This window comes from Acanthochromis polyacanthus, chromosome 3, assembly GCF_021347895.1.
Source record: "Acanthochromis polyacanthus isolate Apoly-LR-REF ecotype Palm Island chromosome 3, KAUST_Apoly_ChrSc, whole genome shotgun sequence".
Taxonomy (NCBI): domain Eukaryota; kingdom Metazoa; phylum Chordata; class Actinopteri; family Pomacentridae; genus Acanthochromis; species Acanthochromis polyacanthus.
This window is the reverse complement of record NC_067115.1, coordinates 5,228,088-5,252,133: the sequence shown is the minus strand read 5'-3', so window position 1 is coordinate 5,252,133 and position 24,046 is coordinate 5,228,088. Positions and strand designations below refer to the sequence as shown.

The 24,046-nt window shown below is 39.2% G+C and overlaps 1 protein-coding gene across 1 annotated transcript in view; it reads right to left on the bottom strand.

Annotated features, from left to right (window-relative positions):
* Positions 1-22,937, bottom strand: part of LOC110968325 (uncharacterized) — a 34,573-nt gene extending 11,636 nt beyond the window's left edge. Inside the window, exons 1-44 of the mRNA XM_051945798.1 lie at positions 22,160-22,937; positions 21,724-21,923; positions 21,535-21,638; positions 20,395-20,507; positions 19,737-20,156; positions 17,884-17,958; positions 17,549-17,790; positions 17,109-17,190; positions 16,804-16,947; positions 16,484-16,686; positions 16,281-16,390; positions 15,517-15,635; positions 15,223-15,399; positions 15,107-15,138; positions 14,314-14,411; positions 13,688-13,710; positions 13,557-13,578; positions 13,439-13,466; positions 13,271-13,349; positions 13,041-13,187; positions 12,720-12,931; positions 11,712-11,812; positions 11,505-11,623; positions 11,247-11,414; positions 11,128-11,159; positions 10,927-11,024; positions 10,197-10,219; positions 10,080-10,101; positions 9,944-9,971; positions 9,771-9,855; positions 9,531-9,677; positions 8,428-8,636; positions 8,222-8,325; positions 6,963-7,081; positions 6,677-6,832; positions 5,426-5,640; positions 4,905-4,990; positions 3,415-3,551; positions 3,035-3,160; positions 2,763-2,953; positions 2,584-2,672; positions 1,811-1,938; positions 1,564-1,691; positions 317-434 (exon numbers count right to left, since the gene is read on the bottom strand). Of these exons, the coding sequence (XP_051801758.1) occupies positions 317-434; positions 1,564-1,691; positions 1,811-1,938; positions 2,584-2,672; positions 2,763-2,953; positions 3,035-3,160; positions 3,415-3,551; positions 4,905-4,990; positions 5,426-5,640; positions 6,677-6,832; positions 6,963-7,081; positions 8,222-8,325; positions 8,428-8,636; positions 9,531-9,677; positions 9,771-9,855; positions 9,944-9,971; positions 10,080-10,101; positions 10,197-10,219; positions 10,927-11,024; positions 11,128-11,159; positions 11,247-11,414; positions 11,505-11,623; positions 11,712-11,812; positions 12,720-12,931; positions 13,041-13,187; positions 13,271-13,349; positions 13,439-13,466; positions 13,557-13,578; positions 13,688-13,710; positions 14,314-14,411; positions 15,107-15,138; positions 15,223-15,399; positions 15,517-15,635; positions 16,281-16,390; positions 16,484-16,686; positions 16,804-16,947; positions 17,109-17,190; positions 17,549-17,790; positions 17,884-17,958; positions 19,737-20,156; positions 20,395-20,507; positions 21,535-21,638; positions 21,724-21,923; positions 22,160-22,294 (5,394 nt within the window). The 5' untranslated portion in view covers positions 22,295-22,937. The remainder of the gene's footprint in view (positions 1-316; positions 435-1,563; positions 1,692-1,810; positions 1,939-2,583; positions 2,673-2,762; positions 2,954-3,034; positions 3,161-3,414; positions 3,552-4,904; positions 4,991-5,425; positions 5,641-6,676; positions 6,833-6,962; positions 7,082-8,221; positions 8,326-8,427; positions 8,637-9,530; positions 9,678-9,770; positions 9,856-9,943; positions 9,972-10,079; positions 10,102-10,196; positions 10,220-10,926; positions 11,025-11,127; positions 11,160-11,246; positions 11,415-11,504; positions 11,624-11,711; positions 11,813-12,719; positions 12,932-13,040; positions 13,188-13,270; positions 13,350-13,438; positions 13,467-13,556; positions 13,579-13,687; positions 13,711-14,313; positions 14,412-15,106; positions 15,139-15,222; positions 15,400-15,516; positions 15,636-16,280; positions 16,391-16,483; positions 16,687-16,803; positions 16,948-17,108; positions 17,191-17,548; positions 17,791-17,883; positions 17,959-19,736; positions 20,157-20,394; positions 20,508-21,534; positions 21,639-21,723; positions 21,924-22,159) is intronic.
* Positions 22,938-24,046: the final 1,109 nt, after the last annotated feature.

The following is a 24,046-nucleotide window of genomic DNA, read 5'->3' as shown; positions in this document are numbered from 1 at the left end:
TGAATTACAAAAGGAACAATCATCAGAAGCATTCATTTGAGCTGATCTGTTCAACATGTGAGTCAAAAAACCAACTTATGTCCTTTAAGTGAGTGAAGGCCTCAGCAGTGATGTTTGTCCACTAGTTTTTTTCAGGTTATTCCTTTTAAAATGCTCCCAGCTTGTTTACTTCTGAACAGAAAAATGCACCACCAGCGTATCTGTGTTTTCTTGAGTGTGTGTGTGTGTGTGTGTGTGTGTGTGTGTGTGTGTGTGTGTGTGTGTGTGTGTGTGTGTGTGTGTGTGTGTGTGTGTGTGTGTGTGTGTGTTTTTTTACCTGTGGGTCCAGGTCTGTACAGAGGCTGGTGAGGTCAGGAAGAAGTATCATGCTTTGGTTTGCAGTCAGCTGGCTGAACGCCGGACCGGGAGCGACACACCGACAAAGCAGAGGAAGACTGCAGAGAGAGTGGAATCGGATAAAATAAAAGGTGCTTATGTGTCTGAGGTGATGTAGAGGGTATTTTAGATGCTTCAATGCTGGAAAAAATGCCCCTGTCAAAACAAGAAAAAAAGATCTTATTTCAAGGAACTTTTCCCTTGAAATAAGTGAAAAAAATCTGCCAATGGAACAAGTGAAAAATGGCTTGGTGAGACTTCTTGAGATAAGATGTGATATTTAGAATATTAAGATCTTAAAATTAGCTGGGGAAACTTATTTTAAGCTATGTTTTACAGGATTGTCAATCTTAGGTGTCTTAAAACAAACACGAAATGCTAAATAAAACAGCAGTTTTTTTTTTACTCAAAAATAGATTTGTGCTTTCATGTAACCTAATTTGAGATGTATGAAACTTGTTTTGAGTTTTCTTGTAAAATTCAACTGAAAACAAGATCATTTCAAGATTGTTCGACTTAAGATATTTAAGATGTGCTGTCTTAACCTTCCTGTTGTCTTCATTTATGGGCATCAAAAAATAGTGTTTCCTTGTCTGGAAAAAATCCAAAAAAATTCAGCAAAAAGATTTCCCACATTTCTGAAAATTTGCAAACCTTCAGGAAGAAATTTCCAGTAATTCCTTAAAAGTTTCCCTTGAAAGTTTTTTTTAAATCCCCCAGATTTGGAAAGAAAATCCTTGTAAATATTTTCAAAAAATGAGTAAAAATCTTCCAAAAAAACCCCCTAAAAATATCTAAAGTGATTACATATATATCAGTAAAACTTGTAATATTTTCTTTAAGAACATTCACAAAAATCTAACAAAATCCAGCAAATTTCGCTGGAAATGAAAGAAACATTTCATTTTTAACATTTATTTTTTTCCACCAAAAAATGTTCAAAGATTTCCCAGAAATGTTGAAAATGTGAACATCAAAAGTTTCACTGTGAAAATATTTTTTTTTCACATTTTCAAACTTTAAAACGGGTCAATTTTGACCTGTAGGGTTTAAACAAGTCCCTCTATCTTGCTGAAATATCATTTGTTAAATGAATTTATCTTAAATCAAGTGGGATGAGACATTTTGACTAAAAACAAGACAAATAGACCTGGTGGTAAGATTTTGATTTTTTTGCAGTGAACTCACAGCAAGGGGTTGAAGTTGCTGTCCTCTTGATATACAAGCTGAGTGTAGTAGTCGGTGAGGTTCTGAGGTAAGACGGAGTGGTTGAGGAGCGCGATGTTCTCAAGGTTCACCGTGAACACTTGGAGATCCTGCAGGGAGGAGGAACAATCATGCACATCATGAATCCGTCAACATTTTCTTCTTGGATTTCAGTACCAGTGATCAAAACCTGAGGTGCAGTTTAAGGTTCTCAGATCGGGTTCAGTACCTCTTCAGATCCAAATGTTTGAAGAACCTCCAGAGTGAGAAAAGGCGTGAAAGGACCAATGTACTCAGCAAACCAAGCTGTGGAGTTTAGCTCTGGGTCGCTGCTGTTGTAACACCTTGGCACCGTGTCTACAACAAGAAATTACAAGTAGTTAGGTGGAGGCTTAATAAAATACCATTTACAATAATACTGTTATCATTTTTGTTGTCCTTAAAGTAGAAATATCAGAAATATCATTACGTTTTTACTGGATTAACTTGGAAACGTTGGTGTAATTAATACCAACAACTGCAGGGCTGCAACTAAAGATGCCATGATATAATGATATTTACAATAACGTGATATTAAATTGTGAAATATTGTGTAAATAATGACCCTAGAAAATAAGAACAGCATTCAGTACAGTTAAGGCGACAGACCCTCTCTGCACCTCACTACACTCACACAATGAAATGAATTTAACTGGTAGCTATATTCTGTTTTTTCACATTTTCTTTTCATAATATCCATATGGTGTCGTGACAATCTAATACTGTGGCAGATTAAGCTGCAACTAAAATCCCTCAGTTGTTTTCTCAATTGATCTTTATGGTCAAGATGTCAAAAAACACACAAAATGAACAGATATAGTTTTCTTATACACAACCTGATGTCTTCAGGTTTTTGTTTATTGAAATCCACACATATTCCATTTACAATTCTAAACTAAAATTAAGCATTTTTGCTGTTTTTAATTCAAGCCGCTTTTCCAGAGGCTCAGTTTACAGACTGACCTGAGTTGAGGTAATCCCTGATGGTCATGAACACGTCTCTCCTGGTAAAGTCTGCAGCAGTGTAGTTATGTTCGTCTAGAAATTTAACCCTGCAAAAATACAAAATTCATTCAAAACACAGCATAAAAAACCCAAACATTTAGCTCAGAAGTACTTTACAATGCCCTAACAAAACATACAGCTGTTGGAAGGCCAAGCAGGAGGCATTGTGCGTGACATTGGGTTCGATCATATCCCTTCTGACCAACGGGTTGAAGCGTGTGAGGCTTTGGCTGAACCACATTTCAACATCTGGCCTGTTGGAGCTGCTCAGAGCTATGGGCCAGACGCAGTCCAGAGTGGGCAGCCTCAACACCTCTGGGAGAGACTCCTGTGGAGAAAACACAGATCATTGTGTTCATATCATCACAGTGTTCTCACGTTTCTGTGTGATTGTGTGTGTGGCGCATACCTTCTGCAGGAACATCTGTATCAGGTTGTAGTTTTGGTAGAGCACACACAGCTCTGCGTTGTTGTCGACGACATCCGGACGACGGAGTAGATCTCCAACATCTGATACAGGGATGGAGTTCACCAGCTTGAAAAACAGAAAACAAAAGATCAGTCTCTACCTATTCATCATTTGAAACCTTTCTGGATTTCTGCTCCTCTCTTAAAGGAGGTTTCTTCCCGTTAAAAGCGTGTTTTTCTTGCCGCTGTCGCCTTAGGGCTTCCTCTGGGGGTTCAGGCATATGGGTTCTGTAAAGCGTCTTCAGACAATTTGAAATGTAACTGGCGCTATATTCTACAATATAAATAAAATTGAATTTTATTTGATTTCTGAGCACACACCAGATGCATTCTGTCGTGAGGCATGAGCGACAGGAAGGTGGTCAGGTTGGGGAACTGGAATCCCAGGAATGAACGCTCTACAAAACCGTAGAAACTGTGGTTGTAGTTGTCGCCATAGCAACGGAGAGGTTCAGGGCCTGAAATAGAGGAAAGCAAAAATGTCGTCATATGTATTAAACATTGTGTTTACAAAAGCTTCAATGTAGTTTTTTCTAGCTTCAAAGTAAAGAAATACATACAGAGCAGCACCACTGTGCATCTGGGAGCTAAAAGTGGCTCTTAAAGTGACGTTATCCTCTTACTGAACCTCTGAGTGCACAGAGGACTTTGTATTTACGTCACACAAAAAACTTAGAGCTATGTATATTTAAAACCATTATTGCAACAAGAGCAATCCCAGATTTCTGACCTCCGCCAAGGGAAGATGTGGATGGTAAAGCAAGATCTTTTTTTGCAACAAGAAGCGTTAATTCTGTCATGATGATTGTCACTAAATTAAATGACATAAAAATGATATGAAGTTGGAAAATCTAAATCCGGATCCAGAATCCAGATCCTTATCCAGATCAACACAAAATTTGAATGGAGTCTTCCCTGGGCCAAGATCCACCTCTGGTGAAAATTTTATGAAGATCCAACAAGTAGTTTCCAAGAAATCCTGTCCACAGACACGCACACAGACAGACAAATAAATAAATGGACCCGATCGCATGACCTCCTTGGCGGAGGTAATAAAAGTAGTATTAATTCACGCTAATAAAACTGGATATAATGTATCTGTCAGAGGTGCTTGAAAACAAACCGGGCTCAAAGGAAAAAGTTGCCACTGTTTTACTGCGTTCATGTGTTGTATTTTTTTGTTCATATGTAAAGAAGACCTTGCCCAGTACACGTCATTAAAAGTGCAGACAATTAATAACAAGTAAATGAATGTTCATCCTGAGACATCAATCATTTTATGTTTTTTTTAGTCTTGCAGCACAACTTCTGTAGCTTATTTTAAACCATTCTGCAGCTGAACTGGCACAAAGGAGTTCACTGAGCTCTGTATTGTCCATCTGAGGGTAGCAGCTTATACTAACAGCGTGTGAAGGTTAACAGGTCATTGTCTTTACAAGTGCAAACTGGTTAAAGTTTAAATAATCTTTCTGAACCAGTCATGTTAACTTTGATTTTAATGGCGCAGAAATGTTTCCAAATCATGTCAATCGATATCTGTCAACACTTTCTAACAGCCTGATGAAGCAAGAACATCATTTTTATTTTTGCTTTGTTCAATTGAGACCATGAAGATAAATCTAATGAAAAAAGAGTGTGACACTTTCATTATCCATTGTTTTAGTTCTTCACGAATGCATAATTGTCTCTCATTTGACTGTTTTGATTTGGATTGCTGCTTGAGAATGGGATTTTCTTCAACAGTCATCCAATGAGCAGCATGAACCGTGGGAAGACGGTTTACTAGTTTTCAGTCAGCACGGTTTCTTTACCTTTGAGAGTCCCAATGATGTGATTGTAGATTTGTTGTTGAGTGTCTCCACTGAGAGTTGAGATGGTCAGATTCAGCTCCTCTACACTGAAACAGAAAAAACGCAGAGAAATCTCAGTCTTTAATCAGTGAAAGCAGCCATTAGTTAAGTGTTTGTGTCTTTAAACCACAGGTTATATATAAAAGATGGGTGTAATGAACACAACATCTCCCACTGGTTTGTGGACAACCATTGGAAAGCCATGGGTTTGGCCATCACATGCTGGTTTTTTGAAACCGGACATGACAGCAGAAGAGAACAGCTAAACTCAGGGACACTGTGTAGGCCGATACAGTCAATTCCATCTAAATGGGATCATAATTAATCAAAATAACCATCCTGCTGCATTAAAGCAGACTTGAAACTAGTTTTTGAGGCCATAAATTAATTAGAAAAATGTTGAGAAGTAGGGTCATTTTGTCATTATCTCTTTCTATAATTCAGCATCCGTCTTTTACATACAGTCTACGCTCTGCCCTCACCCCTGCTGCTCGGTGCTGCAGTTCCTTCCCGCCAGTATTCCGAAGAACGGGGCAACGTGAGACGGCGACAGGTTGAACAGCAGCGGTCGAAGCCGGTTTCTGAGCCACTGCAGAACATCCTGATCGCTCACTGAAGGACTGGAGAGATTGGCTCGATCGAACACGACTTGTAACACGGCTGACCTCACCGCAGAGGGGATCATGTTCTCATGACCCTGAAGGAAAAAGGATGAGACAAAAGCACATGGATTGTATGTCAGATGAGTAGGTTTAACGTTAGCTTCTTCCATCACTGTGTGAAGAATAATCAGAAAAAGATTATGTTCCTGGTAAAACATGACAAAAATGCAGCAATTATCTGTCTCATACTGTAAAAAAAAAAAAAATGTTATTTTTACGGTAAAATTCTGGCAGCTGTGATCGCCAGAACGCTACTGTGAAATTACAGTAAAACATTTTCTACATTTACGGTCAAGAAATGTATTGATTTTGTTGATTTTAGGGTTAAAAATATGCTTCATTCCATGTTTTATTGTAAAATAAAAAGTTTTAACTAAGAAAAATTAAAACATTTACATGAAAATACTGTATAAAATAAAGTTTGTGTAACTAATTATAAATATTTCAGCATTTTTCCATTATCAGCACAACAGTTAGTGTATTTAACATTAAATATATGGGTTTTTGGCCAAAATAACTGTTAAAGGGGTCATAAATATTAAAGCATATGTCTGTTATTAACACAAAAGTACATCAATATGACCGGTAACAAACTGTATTTTTTGCATGTAATAAATGCAGAAATTGCCATGTTACTTGTTATAAATATTGCAGCATGTTTACATTATCAGCACAACAATATGTACATTTAAGTGGGAAAAACTGTATTCTTTTCAAGAATGAAAGCAAACATTACAGTATTGTTATACATGTTACGGCATTTTTCCATTAAAAACTGTGCAGGAGTCGAGAAATGTATTTTTTCAAGAGAAAAATTTAAAAATCACACTTTTCTCCTGGCTAACCTGTTTACAGTGATTCAGTGTTACATAAACGGCATCAAACTGTTTTACAGTTTGCAGATTTTTATCGTCATGGCTTGACAGTTTTTCACCGTAAAATGTACGAACATTTTTTACAGTGCAGATGAGCCGATAAATATTATTCGTCTTAATTCCTGCTGACTAAATTATCCATTATTTCCTGGCGCCAACAAAACACAGCTTTATATTTGAGAGGGGGTGTGCTCACCACGATGGCCGGAGAATAGTCATCAAAAAAGGCGGTGAGAAGGCGGTCGGGGACGTGTTTCAGCACCATGTTGACCTGTGCAGCCGAGGTGAGCTGGCCAGGTGTGGAGGACAAGGCTGCTAGTTGTCTGACCGACAGCTGTGACAGCGCTTCCATCTGCACACACACACACACACACACACACACACACACGTATATTTACAGCAAAACAAATGGTCACCACAGAGGAAACAAACCAGCAAATAAACAAACACAAACACGGAAGACGCAGTGCAACGTAACCCACCGCTGAGAAGCTGGGGTAGAGCATCTGGATGTCGCTGAAGGGCACGAGGACAGAGAAACCTCCCAGGTTCTTCTGCAGCCACTGTGCACTGCTGTTTATGTTTGAACTGCAGGATGGGTCTGAACACAAAAACACACACAATTCAACTTTACTCCTCGGACGGAAAACAACCAACTACTGCTTATTATATGAATGCATCACACACATGAAACTGTGTTAACTATAGCACGCTTTGAATGTGATTTATACAGTTGGTTATATGTCAAGAGATGATTATAATCAAGCCAAATTATTAGGGTTCTAATTATGATTACACATGTATTATTTGCAGTTATATCATCATGGCTGTTGTGACACTTCGGCCCAGAATGAAATACCTTCACGGCTTTTTGGTAACTTGTCAGGATGGTGCCTAAATCCACAGATTATATGCTAATGAGAACTACAAACTTTGGCATAATCTAAACAAAGCACACTAAACACTACTATGTTGGGATGATTAGAATAACAACGTGGTTTCATCAAATCTATTTAGGCATCGTTTTTATTTATGGAAGTCAAAGTAAACCATTCCTCTGCCCATTGTGCAAGGTAGCCAAAGCATTGGGTGATGAGAACACAGTGCAGTGCTTTGATTTTGATGGATTTGCACTGTGGTATGATTGCCGTACAGATCATACATCAGCACAACTAACAACAGAATGTTTTCTTCTCCATCCTGTCTGAGAAATGCCTGCACGCTAATCCTAAACTATAAATGTATTTGAGTAGAAAACATTAAAAATTACACTAACTTTTAACTGACAAACGTTCTGAGAAAGATTCAGCTGAGATCTAAAGCTGCAAAGTTATATTTGCAGGCATCAAAGCAGTCTTGAAAGTTTCTATTTAAATAAATATTAGGTTACTGTCTATCCCTGATAAACCTGTATGGCCCACTGATGGAAGTATTGCAATATTTATATTTCTACAGTATTACACATTGGATGTCTGTGGTAATATTTCCAGGAAAACTGCTCTATAAAGTTAGTGCTAATGCATATCCAACAAAATGAGTTAATTTTAATTATGAAGCAGTCACAGAAAAAAATGCATTATGTTTGTTAGAGATCTTAGCATTTGGAAATAATCATGCAAGAAGGGACAGCCGTGAGCTGTCAGATGAAGAGCTGCAAACTCCTCAGTAACCACCGTGTCTTTCCACTTTTTATCCAGCCAGCGGTTTTGTTTTTTGTGCATTACTTTAAACACAAACCTACCTGCAGTGTTGTTCCTGGTCAGGAAAACCTTGCTGAAGTGCGTGTAGACAGTCATCTGGGTGGCAAGCGTCATGTTTGGCTGCAGACGGGTCAGAGTCTGCAAACTGAGTTAGGAAATGAGTCGAAAGGGTCACATGATAGTCACAGTAAAGTCAGATCTTTACTGAAATCAGAGCAGAAGAAACGATGAATGCTTCACTGCTTACATGTGCTGGTAGGTGCTGCAGTTCAAACCCTTCGTGATGAGACACGAGAGGAAGTCGGGAGGGACAGCGGACAGGAAAGGGAGCAGGCGGCGGTTAAACCACAGCTGGATGAAGGCAGGATCATTGATGCTGGACAGGCTGATGTCAAAGCGGATTTCTCGTATGGCGTTCAGAACCAGTGGCACTGCAGGATCCTTCGGGTTCAGAGTCTACAGCACAGATCAAGATGTGATTGTAAAGGGTTTAATAATGTGTATCAGAGACATAAATATGCCCCGTGTAAAGGGTTAAAAAGTGTTTAAAAGCGATAAATAACGACAACTCCCAATTTTCTAAGCTATACAGGTATCTATGTAGTATTTTACTTTATGATCAAACAACAAAAATCAGACAATAATTACAAAAACGAGACACAAAATGATAAAAGCAAGAAGCAAAACGACAAAAAATGTAACAAACCACACGAAACAAAACAAAAAAGAGACAAAAAATTTGTCAAAAAAGTTACAAAGTGACAAAAAATAGACGAACAACACAAACGAGACAAAAAAATGACACAAGCGAGAAAGAAAACACCAACAATGGAGACGAACACGAGCAAGACCAAAAAAACACAAAATGACAAAAACGATGCACGAAACAACAAATAAAGCAAACACAGAATGACAAAAGTAAGACAACAAACACAAGCGAGACAAAAAGGAAACACAAAATGACAAAAACAAGAAACAAAACGACAAAAACATGAGACAGAGGGCAAAAGTCAGACAAAAATAATACAAATATTTCAAAAATGAAGCACAAAATGACAACGAACAATCTAGTATCTTACTTGAAGATCAAAACAAGTTGACAACGTCTAGAAATTATTTTAAATTTATGGTTTTATTAATTTACATTCTGCAGTTGATGTCTTCTCTGGAATTTTTACACTATTCAAAGCCGGATTGGACTCTCTGGAGGGCCGGATTTGGGCCGCGGGCCGCAAGTTTGACACCCCTGATCTACACTGTCAAAAAATAATCTCAACAAGGATCTGACAAGGATCATAGCAGAGCCTGAGGAAGATGATAAAATGCAGTATGCTTAAAATTCATTCTGACCGTGTTGGTGAGAAGATCCAAAGCTTCATCCAGCACCAGAGAAGCTTTGGAGAGGAGAAGCTTCCAGACGGCTCTGGAGCCACTGGAGCTGGAGGAGCGATCACACTTCAGCATCTCTGCCAGGTCCTGTGCTTTCAGCGCTGACAGCTGTGTGATGAACAAAAACAGGGGAGACACTGAAACCAAACATCAACCTGATACCATGGTATCTGCTGAGCTGATATGTGTTGGTGTCCCTACCGAAGCACAGGCGAATTCCTCGACAGAAAATTCACAGAAAGGTCCGCTCAACTCTCCGCTGTCGAGGAGGAGCTGAAGCTTGGTGCTGCGGTTTAAAAATGAAACAGAGGCTTAACACTTTGTTGACATTGTGTTTGGCACAAAGTGTTCAAAAAGTGCGTTTAAAATCCCACCTGTTCACTCCGGCACAGATATCCGTTTCTGTAAAAAAAAAAAAAAAAATTACACCAAATGAACTTCAGGTTATTATCAATAATAAATTCTGAAGTATTTTTTAAACTGAACATCTGAAGCAGTGAGACAGCTTACCGTTTGTCATGGTCACATTGCACTTGGGAGAGAAAAACGTTAACATACTCATGAGTCAATCAGTTAATCACAAGACCAACTTCAGACAAAAAGATCAATCTATAAGTATATAATTACCTGTGTGCTGTAAATGATGCAGCCTATGACGGAAGCACAAAATACACAAATCAGTAAATGGTGTGATTTGTTAAATGAATCGGTCATTTCTTCCAAACACAGAGACAGATTCTTGAAGACAGGTGATCCACAGGTAATCATATACAGTAAATCACTTATGACTGTCAGAAATGTTCACAATAAAACCAAATTAGAGCTTATTTATCTTTCCCTGCTAATGTTAAAACTATTTGCATCAGCTCTTGCCAGTTTTGTGAAAGTGTTTTAGAAGCAGTAATCCTCAGTGACCTGCCTCTGTCAGTCGGTATAACTGCTTGCTGTGCGGCTAAACTGGGGTCAAACAAAGATATTTTAGTGATAATCAAACTTTTACAAAAAACTAATTATGAGACCAAAGAGCTAGCAGCCAGAAACCACACTGAGACTTGAATATTTTAATTGGTGTTAGCTTGATGCTGCGATTGTTCATACAGATCACAGATTGAAGTCAAAGCCATCACCAAAATGATAAGAACTAAGAATGAAAAAAATACAAGTTATTTAACCATTTTTTTATGCTTTCATTTACTAAAACATGTTAGACATGACTTATTCTGAAAAAAACCGTCTGAGATCAAATATACAGTATGACACACTGGGTGGAATAAAATATTTTTTTCAACCTGAAAGCCACCGACCAGAACAGTCATTCCTGATCTAAACTCTGTACGTGTTGTGGTTGTTCTCTCACCAGGTGGTATGTGCTTGGATAAGGACATTTTGGCGTATGTGATGGCTGAAACTGTTTGAAATGAGACTGTAGCCATGGCCAAATCCAGCCTGGTAAACCTGGAACAACAAGACGACACGTGGAATTAAATCACTCAGCCATACTTTATCTAACTATTTATGTAACCTCCAAAACATCTGGAATATTTAGATGCAAACTCACAGTGTCCTGTACGATGAACATGAAAGGTTTCCCTTGGAGAAGAAAAAAAACAAAGATCACTACTTTACCAGAGAACAGTGAGAATATAAAGCGATAAGTAACGGCTTTAGACTTAGTACCTGTGGACTGAATTTGACGAGGTAAGACAGAAACTCTGAGAATTTCTTCTCGTTGGGAGACTCGGTGAAGTAATCAAAGAGTGTGTCGATAATGACGTCTTTTTCTGGAAGCGGCAGCACCACCAGCTCTGCACTCTGCTCTGGAGTCAGGAGAGGTACGACCTCCAGCTACAAGCAACAAGGTTGACAATTATCTGTGATGACAAGATAATTAACAGCACTGGCACATTTTGGGTTTTTTTCAATTTCAGATCTCACAGGGTTGAATCGTGGGTTGAGGTCAAGCAGTTCTTTAAACGACAACAACCCTGAAAATGGACCCAGATTGTTCTTGAGCCCCTCTGCAGTGCTGTTGAAGGCAGACGCACAGCCTGGGTCTGCAGCAAGAAAAGATGAGGTAGAAATATCTTTCAATGCTCACGTTTTCAACTTAGTCCATTTAAGAAATGAGAACAATGTGAGTACCTGAGCGTGGCTGCTGCAGGAAACGGAGGATGAAATTCTTCAAGACCGCTTGCTGCTGTTTTAAGGTCATGCTCTCAAAGTGCTGGATGAACACCTGCAGTCTGGTGTGAAAATCAAGGGTAGAATTTTTTTTTTAAATCATACGATGATGTAAAAATGGTCTAAATATGTATGTTGGAGCTCTTTGGGAGCTAGCAGCTGTCGTACCAGACGAAAAGCTGCTCTGCTGTGCAGTTTTTTTAAAAGATATTTTACTGTGGAGTCGCATGTTTGGCTCAGTCTTGGATGACAGATTGTTGAGAACATCAGCACACCTCAGATACTTAGCCTGAGGTAGTGTAATCATTAGCACTAAATCGCATTCACAAAGCAGAACAGTGAAATGCCATCTCATAACCTCAAACCACATTCCACACATCTTCATACCTGTGCTAGCCACATAAAGCATGGCTTAACATCTAACATACAGTGTGAGTGTGCACAGTTAGCATGTTAGCCCAACTTAGCATGCTGTTGTCTGTGCTAGCGTTACTGCAGAGTAACCAACTAACTACCAAAGCAAAATGGGAACTTGGGGCTGCAGATGGTTTATTTGCAGCTATATTGATGCCCTTGCATATCGAACTTTTGAAATCTTACGTAACACAAAGCGAAAACTGTCAATTTAATGCAGGAAACAGCAGTTTTTTTTAATCTCTGTAAGATAAGAAACATTCAAAAATGCTTTTAAACCACTACTGTTATTAACGTTCATGGCAATTTATCCAAAATAAGTCAGAAAATTGTAAAAAAAGAAAAAGAAAAAAGAAAAAAAAGGTTTTATTAACTGCTCCTTTCCGTGTCTTTTAGCATCACTAAAAACTACAATGATAAATGAGTGGCAGCTTTATGGAAATGTGATATTTAGAGCCAAAAAATGCTAAACTGAGGTGGCTGTATGACAAACATAGCATGCATGTTGTTGAGCTGTGCTACATGCCTCGGCAGTGTGTCGACAAAAACACTTACATTTGCTGGTATGACTGACAGCTGAGATTCCTGTTGCTCAAACAGCGCAGAAACCCTCCTGATGCAGACGACAAGAAGCCACCCAGACGGTCAGAGAACCACAGTCTGATCACGCTGCTGTTCATCAGCTGCTCATCAGTCAGCCTCACCAATCTCATCTCTCCAATCACATCCAAAATCTCCATCGCTGACGGAATAACCACAGGTGTGGACTGCAGAAGACATCAATGAGTCACTTCAAAAACAGACACACCTGACACTTTGAGAATGTGAGAAGCTGAAGATGTTAGTCTTATGTTTTAGTTTATGAAAGCCACTGACCATGTCACCCAGCAGGTCCAGAGCTGGGACCAAAACCATGGAGACTTTAGTGAGCAGCGTCTTCCACAGGACTCTGGAGTGGCTGCTGTTTCCAGACAGATTGCACTTCATGAGCGACACCAGCTGATCCGCTGTGAAGTTCTCCAGCTGAACATATGAGGGAGAGAGAGGTCATTTTCTGAAATAAATCCTCATATTTCCACTCTGATTCTTTCAAAGTAGACAGTCACCTGTGCACAAGCGTATTTCTCCAAGGTAACGTTGCAGGGAACTTGCATGGATGTGTTGAAATGGGACTGTAGAACAGAACTGTAAAGAAAGAAGCAAATGCACTTGAATATAAAGATAATCTGAATGTTTTTGATCATTCTGGATATAAAAAGTAGAAAATTGCAAACCTGTCGACTCCTTTGCAGATCTTAGTTTCTGTCAAACAATAGAGAAGATATCTGTCAAATCTTAAATGGTTTTAGCTCTGAATAAACTTACAAAATGGGACTACAGAAAGGTTCGTACCATTGAACCGGGTCACTGGGCACTGTGAACGACAGGTTGGACAGATTTAAACAGAAAATGTTGTAAGTTAGTATCCATAACATTGAAACAAATGACAGTTATAGAGTTCCCAGATTAAATATAATTCTCACCGTCAGGTTGTCCGGCACACACGCTGTCAAAATCAAAGCAGAAAAAGTATTCAGTAAACTACAGCAGTCACACAAAAACAGCTGTATAGCACATTTCGAAATATGTCTTAACCCTCCTGTTGTCTTCATTTACGGCACCAAAACATATTTGTCTGAAAAAATCCAAAAATTCAGCTAAATTTGCAAAATCTTCAGGAAGAAAATTCCTTAAAAAAATTCCCTTAAAAGTTTTATTTTTTAAAAATCCCCAAATTTGTCAAGAAATAAAAATGAAAAAATAAAATAAAATAAAAATTGTAAATATTTTCATAAATATGAATAAAACTCTTCCGAAAAAATCCTAAAAAAATCTAAAATGATTTCATATATATCAGTAAACGTTCTAATATTTTCTTTAAGAACATTTTTTTAAACATTTCTTTTTTCCACCAAAAAATGTTGAAAAATTTCCCAAAAATGTGGAAGTTTTCACTGTGAAAATATATATATTTTTTCCACATTTTGAAACTTTAAAATGGTTCAATTTGACCTGCAGGACGACACGAGGGTCTCACAGGGTTGAATCAAGGAGATAATTGCATAGCTTTGTTCATTTGGTCCTCCAGAGTGTCCTCAGAGAGACTCACCTAATGGTGCAACATTTATCAGGTCGTCAACGGCAGCCCAAGTGGCCGGTTCCACGTCTGGAGGCAGAGTTGGTATGGCTTTGTACAGTCGCTCCAAACTGAAAGGAGAGCATTTAGAGCGCTTATAACACCAGCAGGAGAGCTACAGAATCCTTTCATTTTGTTATTTAAAAAATAGAAAATTACCCAAAACTGTCCTTTGAACAAATGTGAAAAAAATATGTGAAAAAGTCCTGTCAGTAACAAAATGTATCCCGTTCTTTTGTCTTTTGACCAAAGTTTCCACTTTTTTTGATTCTAATATGCTCAGAAAGTATTAAGCTATGCTGCCATCTCCCAATTATTTAAAAACCTACAGTAACAGAAAATAATGCTGATAGTAAATGCCTCATACTGTGCAGTCGTCTGTTCTGCTTTCAAAGTATTTGATTTTTCAGTCACTAAGATTGAATCCTTTCTGTACTTTTGGTATTTCAAACAGCAACAGACAATCCTGTTTATTTAAGATGTTAAATGAATACATGTCTGTTTTTTATTACATACATGTATGTAGTATTTTTTCTAGTTTCTGTGTTGTTTCCACATCCTTTATAGAGAGAATATTTGGATTTGTCAGAGCAGGAAATGCACAAGTGGAACAAATAGCATTTTTCTGTGTTTAAATACAGGTGTGGGCATATTCAGTGTCTTTTGTGAAAAGCTCTACTTCTAAAAAAGAAATGCAGTTTGTCCTGAAGAAATGATAGACGATCAACTACTGTACTATGTTATACAACCAGTAGAAAGTACTCACATTTGTTTGTAGACCTCGCAGGGAGGATTGACCTAAAAAAAAATGCACATTTTACAATTAATCATCCAGGATGGTTAGAGCTTGATGAGTAACTGAATCCTGACTGAAGCTGGTACCTTTGTAGCGAGCTGGACTGCAAAGTGCAGGACCTCTGGCAACTTCCTGAGCTCAGATGAGTTCAAGAGGAAGTCAAACACTTGTTCGATAACGACGTCTTTCTGAGGTGGAGCAGGCAGAGGCAGCAGCAGCATCTCTGCCAGTTGTTTTGGAGACAGAAGCTGAAGAACCTCAAGCTGAGCAGGACCCAGAAGACAACAGGAGGGAGTATATTAATTACAGCGAACCTAATGCTTTACTTAAATTCACTTCAAATGAGGAAACTGAGCTTGTTCATGTTCTTTCAGACTCACTCCAGAGAAACGTGGGTTGAGCCGGTAGAAGTCAACGACGGAGACGAATGTTGAGAAGAAACCAAAATTATTTTTTAGCCATTCTGCGCTGTCAGTGGCTGAAGAGACACACTGCGGGTCTGGAACAAAAATGCATGTAAATTTACGTCATATGCACTGTGTTAACATTACTTCTGCACATTACTTTTTAATAAAAAGAAAATAAAAACACCTTTCAAACAGTTTTGTGTACATTTACTAAAGTAAGTTTGAAGTAATTGGACTTTATTTTAATATTTCTACTCCATGCTTCATTATATGATTCACTCCTTACACTTTTTGAACATTCTAATTACTAGGTACATTATAAATTAAGACTTTTTATATAAAACATACACTATTCTCCACTTTAAATGCAGATTCAACAACACAACAGAATAAAATAGTTTAAAATACCTTAATGTTGACATGCTAAAACATTCAAATACTGTTTACTTTTCTTGTGATAAACTAATACTGCAAGTAATTCACTGTTGATGCTTTAAGTAAATATAGTGATAATACCTCCTTATTTCTATTCACACAACATTTTTAAAGCAGGACTTCCACTTGTAACAAAGTAATTGTACTAATACGGTAAATGTAGTAATTTTGGCATTATATGTGTTTTGTGTATAAGATTTTTCTCTTCCTATTTGCCAATATGTTATGTGGAGTAGTCTGTCTAGTTGCAGACAAGAACTCCTTTTGCTGTTTTAGCGTCCCACTGCAGTCCGTTTGCTTACCAGAGGTGTTGTGATGCAGCAGGAAGGGATAGATGAAGTGCTCGTAGATGCTTTCACTGTACATCGGATCAGCATCCATAACAGCCATGGTTCTGCCGAAATCTGCCACACTGTGCGCAACAGGACGAAGACAAAACGAGACTGAAAACACTAAACCGTGCCCCTGCAAAAACAGAGAAATCTTGTCAAACCTGTGGACTCACATGGTTTGGTAAACGAGGCAGGAGAAGTTCTTGGTGCTGAGGCAGGAGAGGAGGTCTGGATGAACGTCGGGCAGGAGGGGCAGCACTTTGACCTTGAACCAGAGCTTGATGAAGTCCGGGTCCTCCAGGTGGTCCCGGGTCAGAGACGGAGACTCCGGCTCTCTAAAGATCTGATGAAAGTCGTGCGCCAGTTCCGTGAAGTTCTAAATGACAGGAAGAGAAATGAAAGATTTAGTTTTTTGTTGGAACAAGCCTGCAAATGGAATTCAAATGAAGTCACGATGTAGATGTGTGACAGTCAGAGTGTTTCAGATACTCACTGCTGAGGCCAGCTCTCTGATCAGGGAATTCAGACGCTTGGTCAGCTCTTCTATCAGTCTCATGACCGTCTCCTCATTCATTGTCAGGTTGGTGCGAGCAGCACAGTGCATAACATGGGCCACATTTTTCACCATATCAGTCAGCTGGTAGCATGAAAACAAAGTGGATTCAGAAGGTGACTGTCAGCTTTTCACGGTGGATTTATAGCAGAAAGGGTGATAAAGGTTTAAATATAATCTCTGAAGTCGAACTTGGCTGACTAAAAATACAACAGCGAACAAAAATAAATAAAGTGAAGCCTCACCGCACAAGGGTTTTTATCAAGGGTGATGCTACAGACATCCTGGATTTCAGAGGATTCGTTGCCATTACCATGATCCAAATAGCTGCACAAAAACAAATGACAAGTTTACATACAACAGACCAAGAAAACTGGTCCACCAACTAACACTAATACTAAACATTTTGTCCTATAAAGATATACTGGAAACAAACATTAAGCAACATTAACACTAACTCTAACGTGAAGATTTTTTAATACCACTGTATCCAACAGTATTTATGCAATATATATCACCTCTCAATAACTGCATTATTTCCAAGTTGACAGGTATTATGTGTTAGAAACAATCAAAAATAGATACTTTAGGAAAGCCTCATTGAAAATGCAAGCCCCAAAGAAGAAACTTAACACCTCTGGATGAGCAACTCTAATAAAAATGGCTCATTGTTAACTTGACTTACAACACATTGTGAAAAGCGAGCGTGATGTTTTCATGCATCAGCATCGTGTCATCAGGCAAGAAACTCTGCAACAATGGCATCACAACTTGCCGGTACCAGTCCTCCACATCTGTCACGTCAAAATTTGGTATCTCTGGAAGTGCAGTTTTGTTTGGCGGCCGATACATGTCTGCCAGTTCAGCCAGAGTCCAGTTGAGCAGGAACTGAGTCAGAGTAGTGCTTCTCATTTCTGACACATCCCTCTGGAAAAACACAGCAGATACTGAGTTATTTTTCTTACCGTGACCCACATCTGAGTTTATGTCGTGTGGCAACATGTGTGTGAGTGCGTGTACCTCTTCAGTGAAGGACACAAAGTCATGAACAAAGTTCGATATAGGTTTGAAAGCCATCATAAATCCCTCTGCAACCTGTGACAAAAGAGGAGAGGTTGTCTGAAATTAGATGAAACGATTTTAGGTGGGAACTGAAACTTCTTACATTTTTAAGAATGGAAATTCTTGTTGAAGTAAACCAAAAAGATTTAGCTAATTTCTAGCTAATTGGTCTTAAAATGTTTATGTGGTGGTTTTTTTTTGCATTTTGTATTTGTATTTTTAAACCATTTCAGAATAGAAAAGTGTCCTTATAACTTGAGCTATTATTACAAAAAGAATTGAATGAATGAACAGCTGAAAGTTCATCCAACTCATTAGATTCCATAAGTTCATAAGAAGCAAATCAAGCATTTATGTAGATTGCCTGGATGGGACACACTGTTGGAGAGTTAAAACTCCCCAGGAACTCTTGATTTTTGTAATTTGAGAAAACAGACTTGGTGGAAAGTTGTTTTTTATCTTTGTCAGTTTGGTCAGTCAGTATCAAATTCAGTCCAAACGCCCGTTGATTTAACTCTTAAAACTTAGAAAATGTAAAAGGAAAGTCGGTCTCTGCTTATTGCCCATGTAATTACTTGATTCAACTTAATATCTTATATGGAGGTAGGATGGGGGGCCAGCATGGCTCAATGGGTAGAGTGCAAGGGCATCAGTTTGTTTTTAAAAGTGTGTGTGTGTGTGTGTGTGTGTGTGTGTGTGTGTGTGTGTGCGGGGTGGGGTGGGGGGTGGGGGGGGACCACAGCACTTTGAGAAAATGTCAAAGAACGGCGGCAAAATGCAACAAGCTGAGCACGAACTCACAACCACCACTCCAAAGGCGGAGACTCATGCTGTTGAGCTATCGGTACATGCGGGTAGAGGGGTCTGTGGGCCGCTATAGTACTAATTCTCCCAGGCCGAAATTTTGCCCCTGCACGCCTCTGGTCAGAGCTTCCACTTGGCACAGGCGCAAATTTAGCATCTGCGCGTCTTTTTTTTGTTTGTTTTTTTTTTAACCTCAGGAAGGTGTGCTGCGTGTCTGTGCAACTCTTGGCCGAGTGCGGATGGTGCGTTCATGAGCGTCGGAATTTTCTATACTACTGAAAATAACTGGGTTTACAACGGCTTACATGTGAAGAATTTGAATGTGTTGGAGACAAAATGACCCCTGACAAAAAGTGTGTGTGTGGGGGGGGGGGGACACGTCCCCACCGTCCCCCCCTAAACTGACGCCTATGGTAGAGTGGTCGTCTTGCAACCAGAGGGTTACTGGTTCAATCCCTAGCCTGGAGAACTCATGTCAAGGTGTCCCTGAGCAAAACACCAAACCTGTAACTGCTCCTGATGAGCTGTGGTTACCGCCTTGCATGGCAGCTTCCCCCATCAGTATGTGACAGCAATTTTGTTGTACTCTGTATGATGACAATAAAGATCTTCTTCTTAAGTTTATTGAACTTCTTTTTTCAAATTTGATTCATTTAACTCAGCTAGTTTTAGCCTTTTCCAATTCATAAGATGGTCTTGAACTAAATCATGACCAGAGTGAAGTTAATTCTCATCGTTAGGGCAGCGAAGACTCTTGCTGGTGGATTTTCTATGCTAAATCAACTCAAAATAATTTACAATGAGTTTTTTTTATGTATTGGCCATTTGGGGGCAGAACTATAAATTATAAACAAACCAGCTGGCATAGTATCGCCATGAATACTGTATGTGGTGCTTTTAGGAAACTTAAAACTACTTAATGGCAAAATAATTCATTATAGTCTTTCTGAATTGTAAAACATTTGATCGGTGATTTTACAGCTGTTTAAGCACCTAAATACACCCACCTCTTTCAGGGCATGCTGTGGAGATGGTGGGTATGGTTTATATGCAGGTTTTGTAGGATAGGAGGGTGAGATAGATGGGTATCTAGGGCTCGTATAGTTGTGGCCCCATCCGGGAGTGGTCCAGTTCTGGTTCCATCCGGGAGTGGTCCAGTTCTGATTCCATCCAGGAGTCGTCCAGTTCTGGTTCCATCCGGGAGTGGTCCAGTTCTGGTTCCATCCGGGAGTGGTCCAGTTCTGGTTCCATCCAGGAGTCGTCCCACTGTGCCCCCATCCAGGACCAGCGGTGGGGGGAGGGCCAGAGCCTCCTGTCATCAAACTGTGGAAGACCAGGGATAAGGTGCCGTTGTCTAAGCCTGCGACCTCAGGCCTCATCAGCAGCTCAGCTTTTTGTTCTGGGGACAACAGGTGAAGAACCTCCAACTGTGGCGGAAAAAATGACAAGAAGTAACGTAACAAGAACAGGAGAGTCCGATCAAGAGGCAGCAGTGTAGAAAGCAATGATGTGTTTGAAGTGAAAGCTGTCATGGACTTGACAGTAAAAGCAAAAAATAAAACTTTGCCTCCATTTACTACAACTTTAAAAGTTCTGTAAAATGTCTCTGGACATCACCTACTATAAAAGCTCTGTAGCTCTTAGAGAAGAGACGGTTTAACTTACTCCACTGAAGACCATGTTGAGTGTTGAAAAGTCCTTCATTCGAGCCATGGCTCTGAACGAACCAAAGTTCTTCATCAACCACTCCTCACTGCTCTCACTCGGATTCACACAGCCTGTACAGAGATCCCAAACACCGAATGAACTCCTTTTTACATGTGCATTACATAAATTATATCATATACAGTCGATTTTAACAGATAAACTGTAGAGTGTCAAACAAGATACCAAAAATGTAGTACTTTGTTAATGGAACATGCCACAGATTTGACAACAGATTTCAGTGAACTTTAGGCTGAAGAACAAATGGTTCGTTGTGATGCTGGACCGTCAAAAATGTGCCTGTGTATAAAGCACATCAAAGCAAACGTGTGCACCTGTATTTGTTGGTTTAAGGCATTTTTTTTAAAATAATTTTCCTACACATTTGCTGTATTATTCATCATAATTTTGCACAAAGCTAATTTTTAACGAGGAGGTTAAAGTCTTTTTTTAAACTCATGTTTCTGTTAAAAATGAAGGTGTTTTTGTTATTTATCCATTCTGTATACCCATTTATACCCCACCATACAACCATATTTTGATGATATGGACATATTTCCGCTGATACATGTGACCCTACAGCAGCATCATACATGTAAAAGGTTATATATGTTCAAATCTAAGTGATGTTTAAGTCCAGTGAAATTTTGCATAATTAATCCAAGTACAAAAAGCCAACAGCTTTAAAGTGGATTCAGTAATTAGGACAGCAGTCAAAATGATGGTAATTTATTACACACATTATAACCCACATCTGAAAAGAGAAACATATCTGATTGGCTTCCTAGTTACTTAAAATTTCAACAACACACACAGACACTGGATCCATATATTCTGTGGCCTTTTGGAACTAACATTAACTATAATTAAGATGTTTGTATTTGAACTGTTATTCTTTACATTTCTTTTAGTAATTCCTAATCTTAGTCTCATCCTTCATTTGAATTCTTTTTTGCACACTTGCTTTTTTTCAGAGCACACACTGAGCATGATAACTTTTGTGATTAAAATAACAACCCAAGGAGACTTTGGACATAAATGTAGGTTTGACCACTGAGGAGGTAATTTGTAGTTTATTAGCAGCATTAAAACATTTTTTACCAGCGACTCTGTCTCCAGACAGGAAGGGGTACATGAAGAACATGTAGATCCACTTTTGTCTGACTGGATGCATCTCAGAATAATGGTGACTGAGCTCCTTGACTCTGCAAGAAGAAATGGGTTGTCGAGAAGTTATTGTCATGAGACAGCTGCAGTAACAGAAACACACCAGCAGACAGAGATACATACACAGTCTGGTAGGTGGAGCAGCTGAAGTTCTTGGTGCTCAGGCAGGTCAGGAACTGTTTGGTGATGGATTTCAGCAGAGGTTTGATCTTCACCTCCAGCCACATCTGGACCAGGGCTTCGTTCTGGAGAGGGTCTGCCTTCAGGTTTAACTCCAGCTCCCCCTGCAGGCTCAGAAATGGAACGCCTCTCACGCTGGTTCTCTGTGATGGCAGTGACAGAGGAGTGGTACTGCTGAATGAGTAATGCTAATTTACTGTATGGTACATAACGTGGTTTGGTCGTTTCACTGAAAAGCTGAGAAACATGTGGACAATCTGTGACATCTGGTCTAGCGGTCACGACACGACAAAAAAGCAAGAACGGCATCACAGCACTATCTGGTCAGGCAGGAATCTGTGGCAACATTCTTTGTTTCGTGAGGCAGCTGAGGACATACCATGAAGGTGTACAGATCCATCGTCGCTTCAAGCATTTCTTTCAGCCTGTGCATGTGGTCTGTCGCTGTGTCTGTTGACGGCAGTCCCACACACTGGAGAAAGTGTGAGGATGGATCTGGCACCTTGGAATTCATGACAAGTGGGAAACTTGAGTAACATGGAAAGAGTGTGAAAGAAAGAGGCCTGAGCTTGTTATTATAACCTGCTGTCTTCTAGTCACGAGATTCGGTTCTCATAGATCTTTAGGAGATCGGTGCTAGTTGTCAGTAAGGGATTTTAATTTTCAAAGAAAGTCAAAAAAACAGCGCCAGTGTTGCTGCTCTACATTTGTGGTGAAAGCTTAGAGTAAAGCAGCCGTTTCCACAACAACATTATAATATCTAAGCTCTGTTTTTCAAAGAGAAGTCTTTTAACTTCAGTTTTCAGACTTCTCTTTTTTTAAAAATCGCTATTTTCAACCTTCCTCGTGATTAGATCTCATAATTATGACATTAAATTCTCTTAAAGACCCGTATTTGCTTTAGTGAATGTAGTGTGCACATGTGGCTCTCAGCTTGCTCAGCTGTTGCTAAAAAACACGTTTGTTAAGCAGTTTAGGATTTCCAAGTCCAGGGTTCTACCCTACAGCTGCCCTCTTCTGGCAGATTCATCTGATTTAAGGTAAAAGTTAGAACCATGCTAGCAGGACTCGGATTGTGTTTGTGAATTTCTAGTCAGTTATGGTGATGACGGCTGATTGGGCCACAGAATGGCAGCAAGTTTAGGTAAATCTGAGCTCTGCCACTTGAAATTTGTAACAGTGGTGTATTTACTGATGTAATTTATTTAAAATGTGGCAAATTGGCATTCTAAATTACATTATAAGTCATAATACACAATTACCACTTGGCTATTTCTGCTGCAGCAAGTTAAAAATGGCTGCTGTACTAAAGGTCTATATAAGATTTCAGCAAGTGTCTGGCCTCTATGTAATTTTGCCTCATCAAACTGTCAAACAAAACTGTACTCTGAATCAAGAAATGTCTTGCAGTAATAATGCAAAATTATGGTGGACAAGTTGCAACAAGATCTTTGACAATTTTACCGATTCTCAACCCGACAAACCGGTATTAATGACAAGCAATTTTTTCGGTTTATGTTTTTGTCCACACCTTTGGATTGTTTAATGTTTTCACAATCTCCGCCTGGAAGTAATTTAACAACATCTGAGGTGATAAATGGCATGTGAAAGAGGTGTTGATGGTGTAGGTATGTGCCTTGGCCAGTTTTGCAGCTGTACATTTGAGCCCTACCAGGAGTCCCACGACAAAGACGAAACCAAACTGTTCGGCTGACTGTGGCTGAATTTGATCCCTGGATCTCTCTGAAGAACTTTTTACAGATTTTATGGACCCTTTTTTTTTAGAAAGGTAAACTACATGATCCTGTCCGACACTATCACTGTTAGAAAACTCCTGGTATCGTTTCACCACAGTGATTATAGCTTCAAATATACTCACAGGTGAAACAATGCCAAATCCTGAAGCTGCTCTGCTGACACTAACAAAAGGCTTAACATAATACATCATTCCTGAATAACAAAAGCATACCAAATCCACAATGAATGCTGCTCTACAACTTCATGACTTGTTCGACGTAGGCATATCATTTCTTGTTTTGGAACCAATCTGAGAAACTGCCTTTAAAGATGAGATAAGATCTGGCTGTGGCTTCTGAAGGGGTTTATTATGATCGTACATCTAGATTCATCAACACGACCAGGACAGACAGAAGTTAAGATTTTTTGAAAACTTTTGGAATCATTTTGCGTCTATGTGCAGAAATTTGATGCATCGGCTTCACTCACCGGACCACATGCTTCTGTTGCGCATGTCGTATTTCTGTAG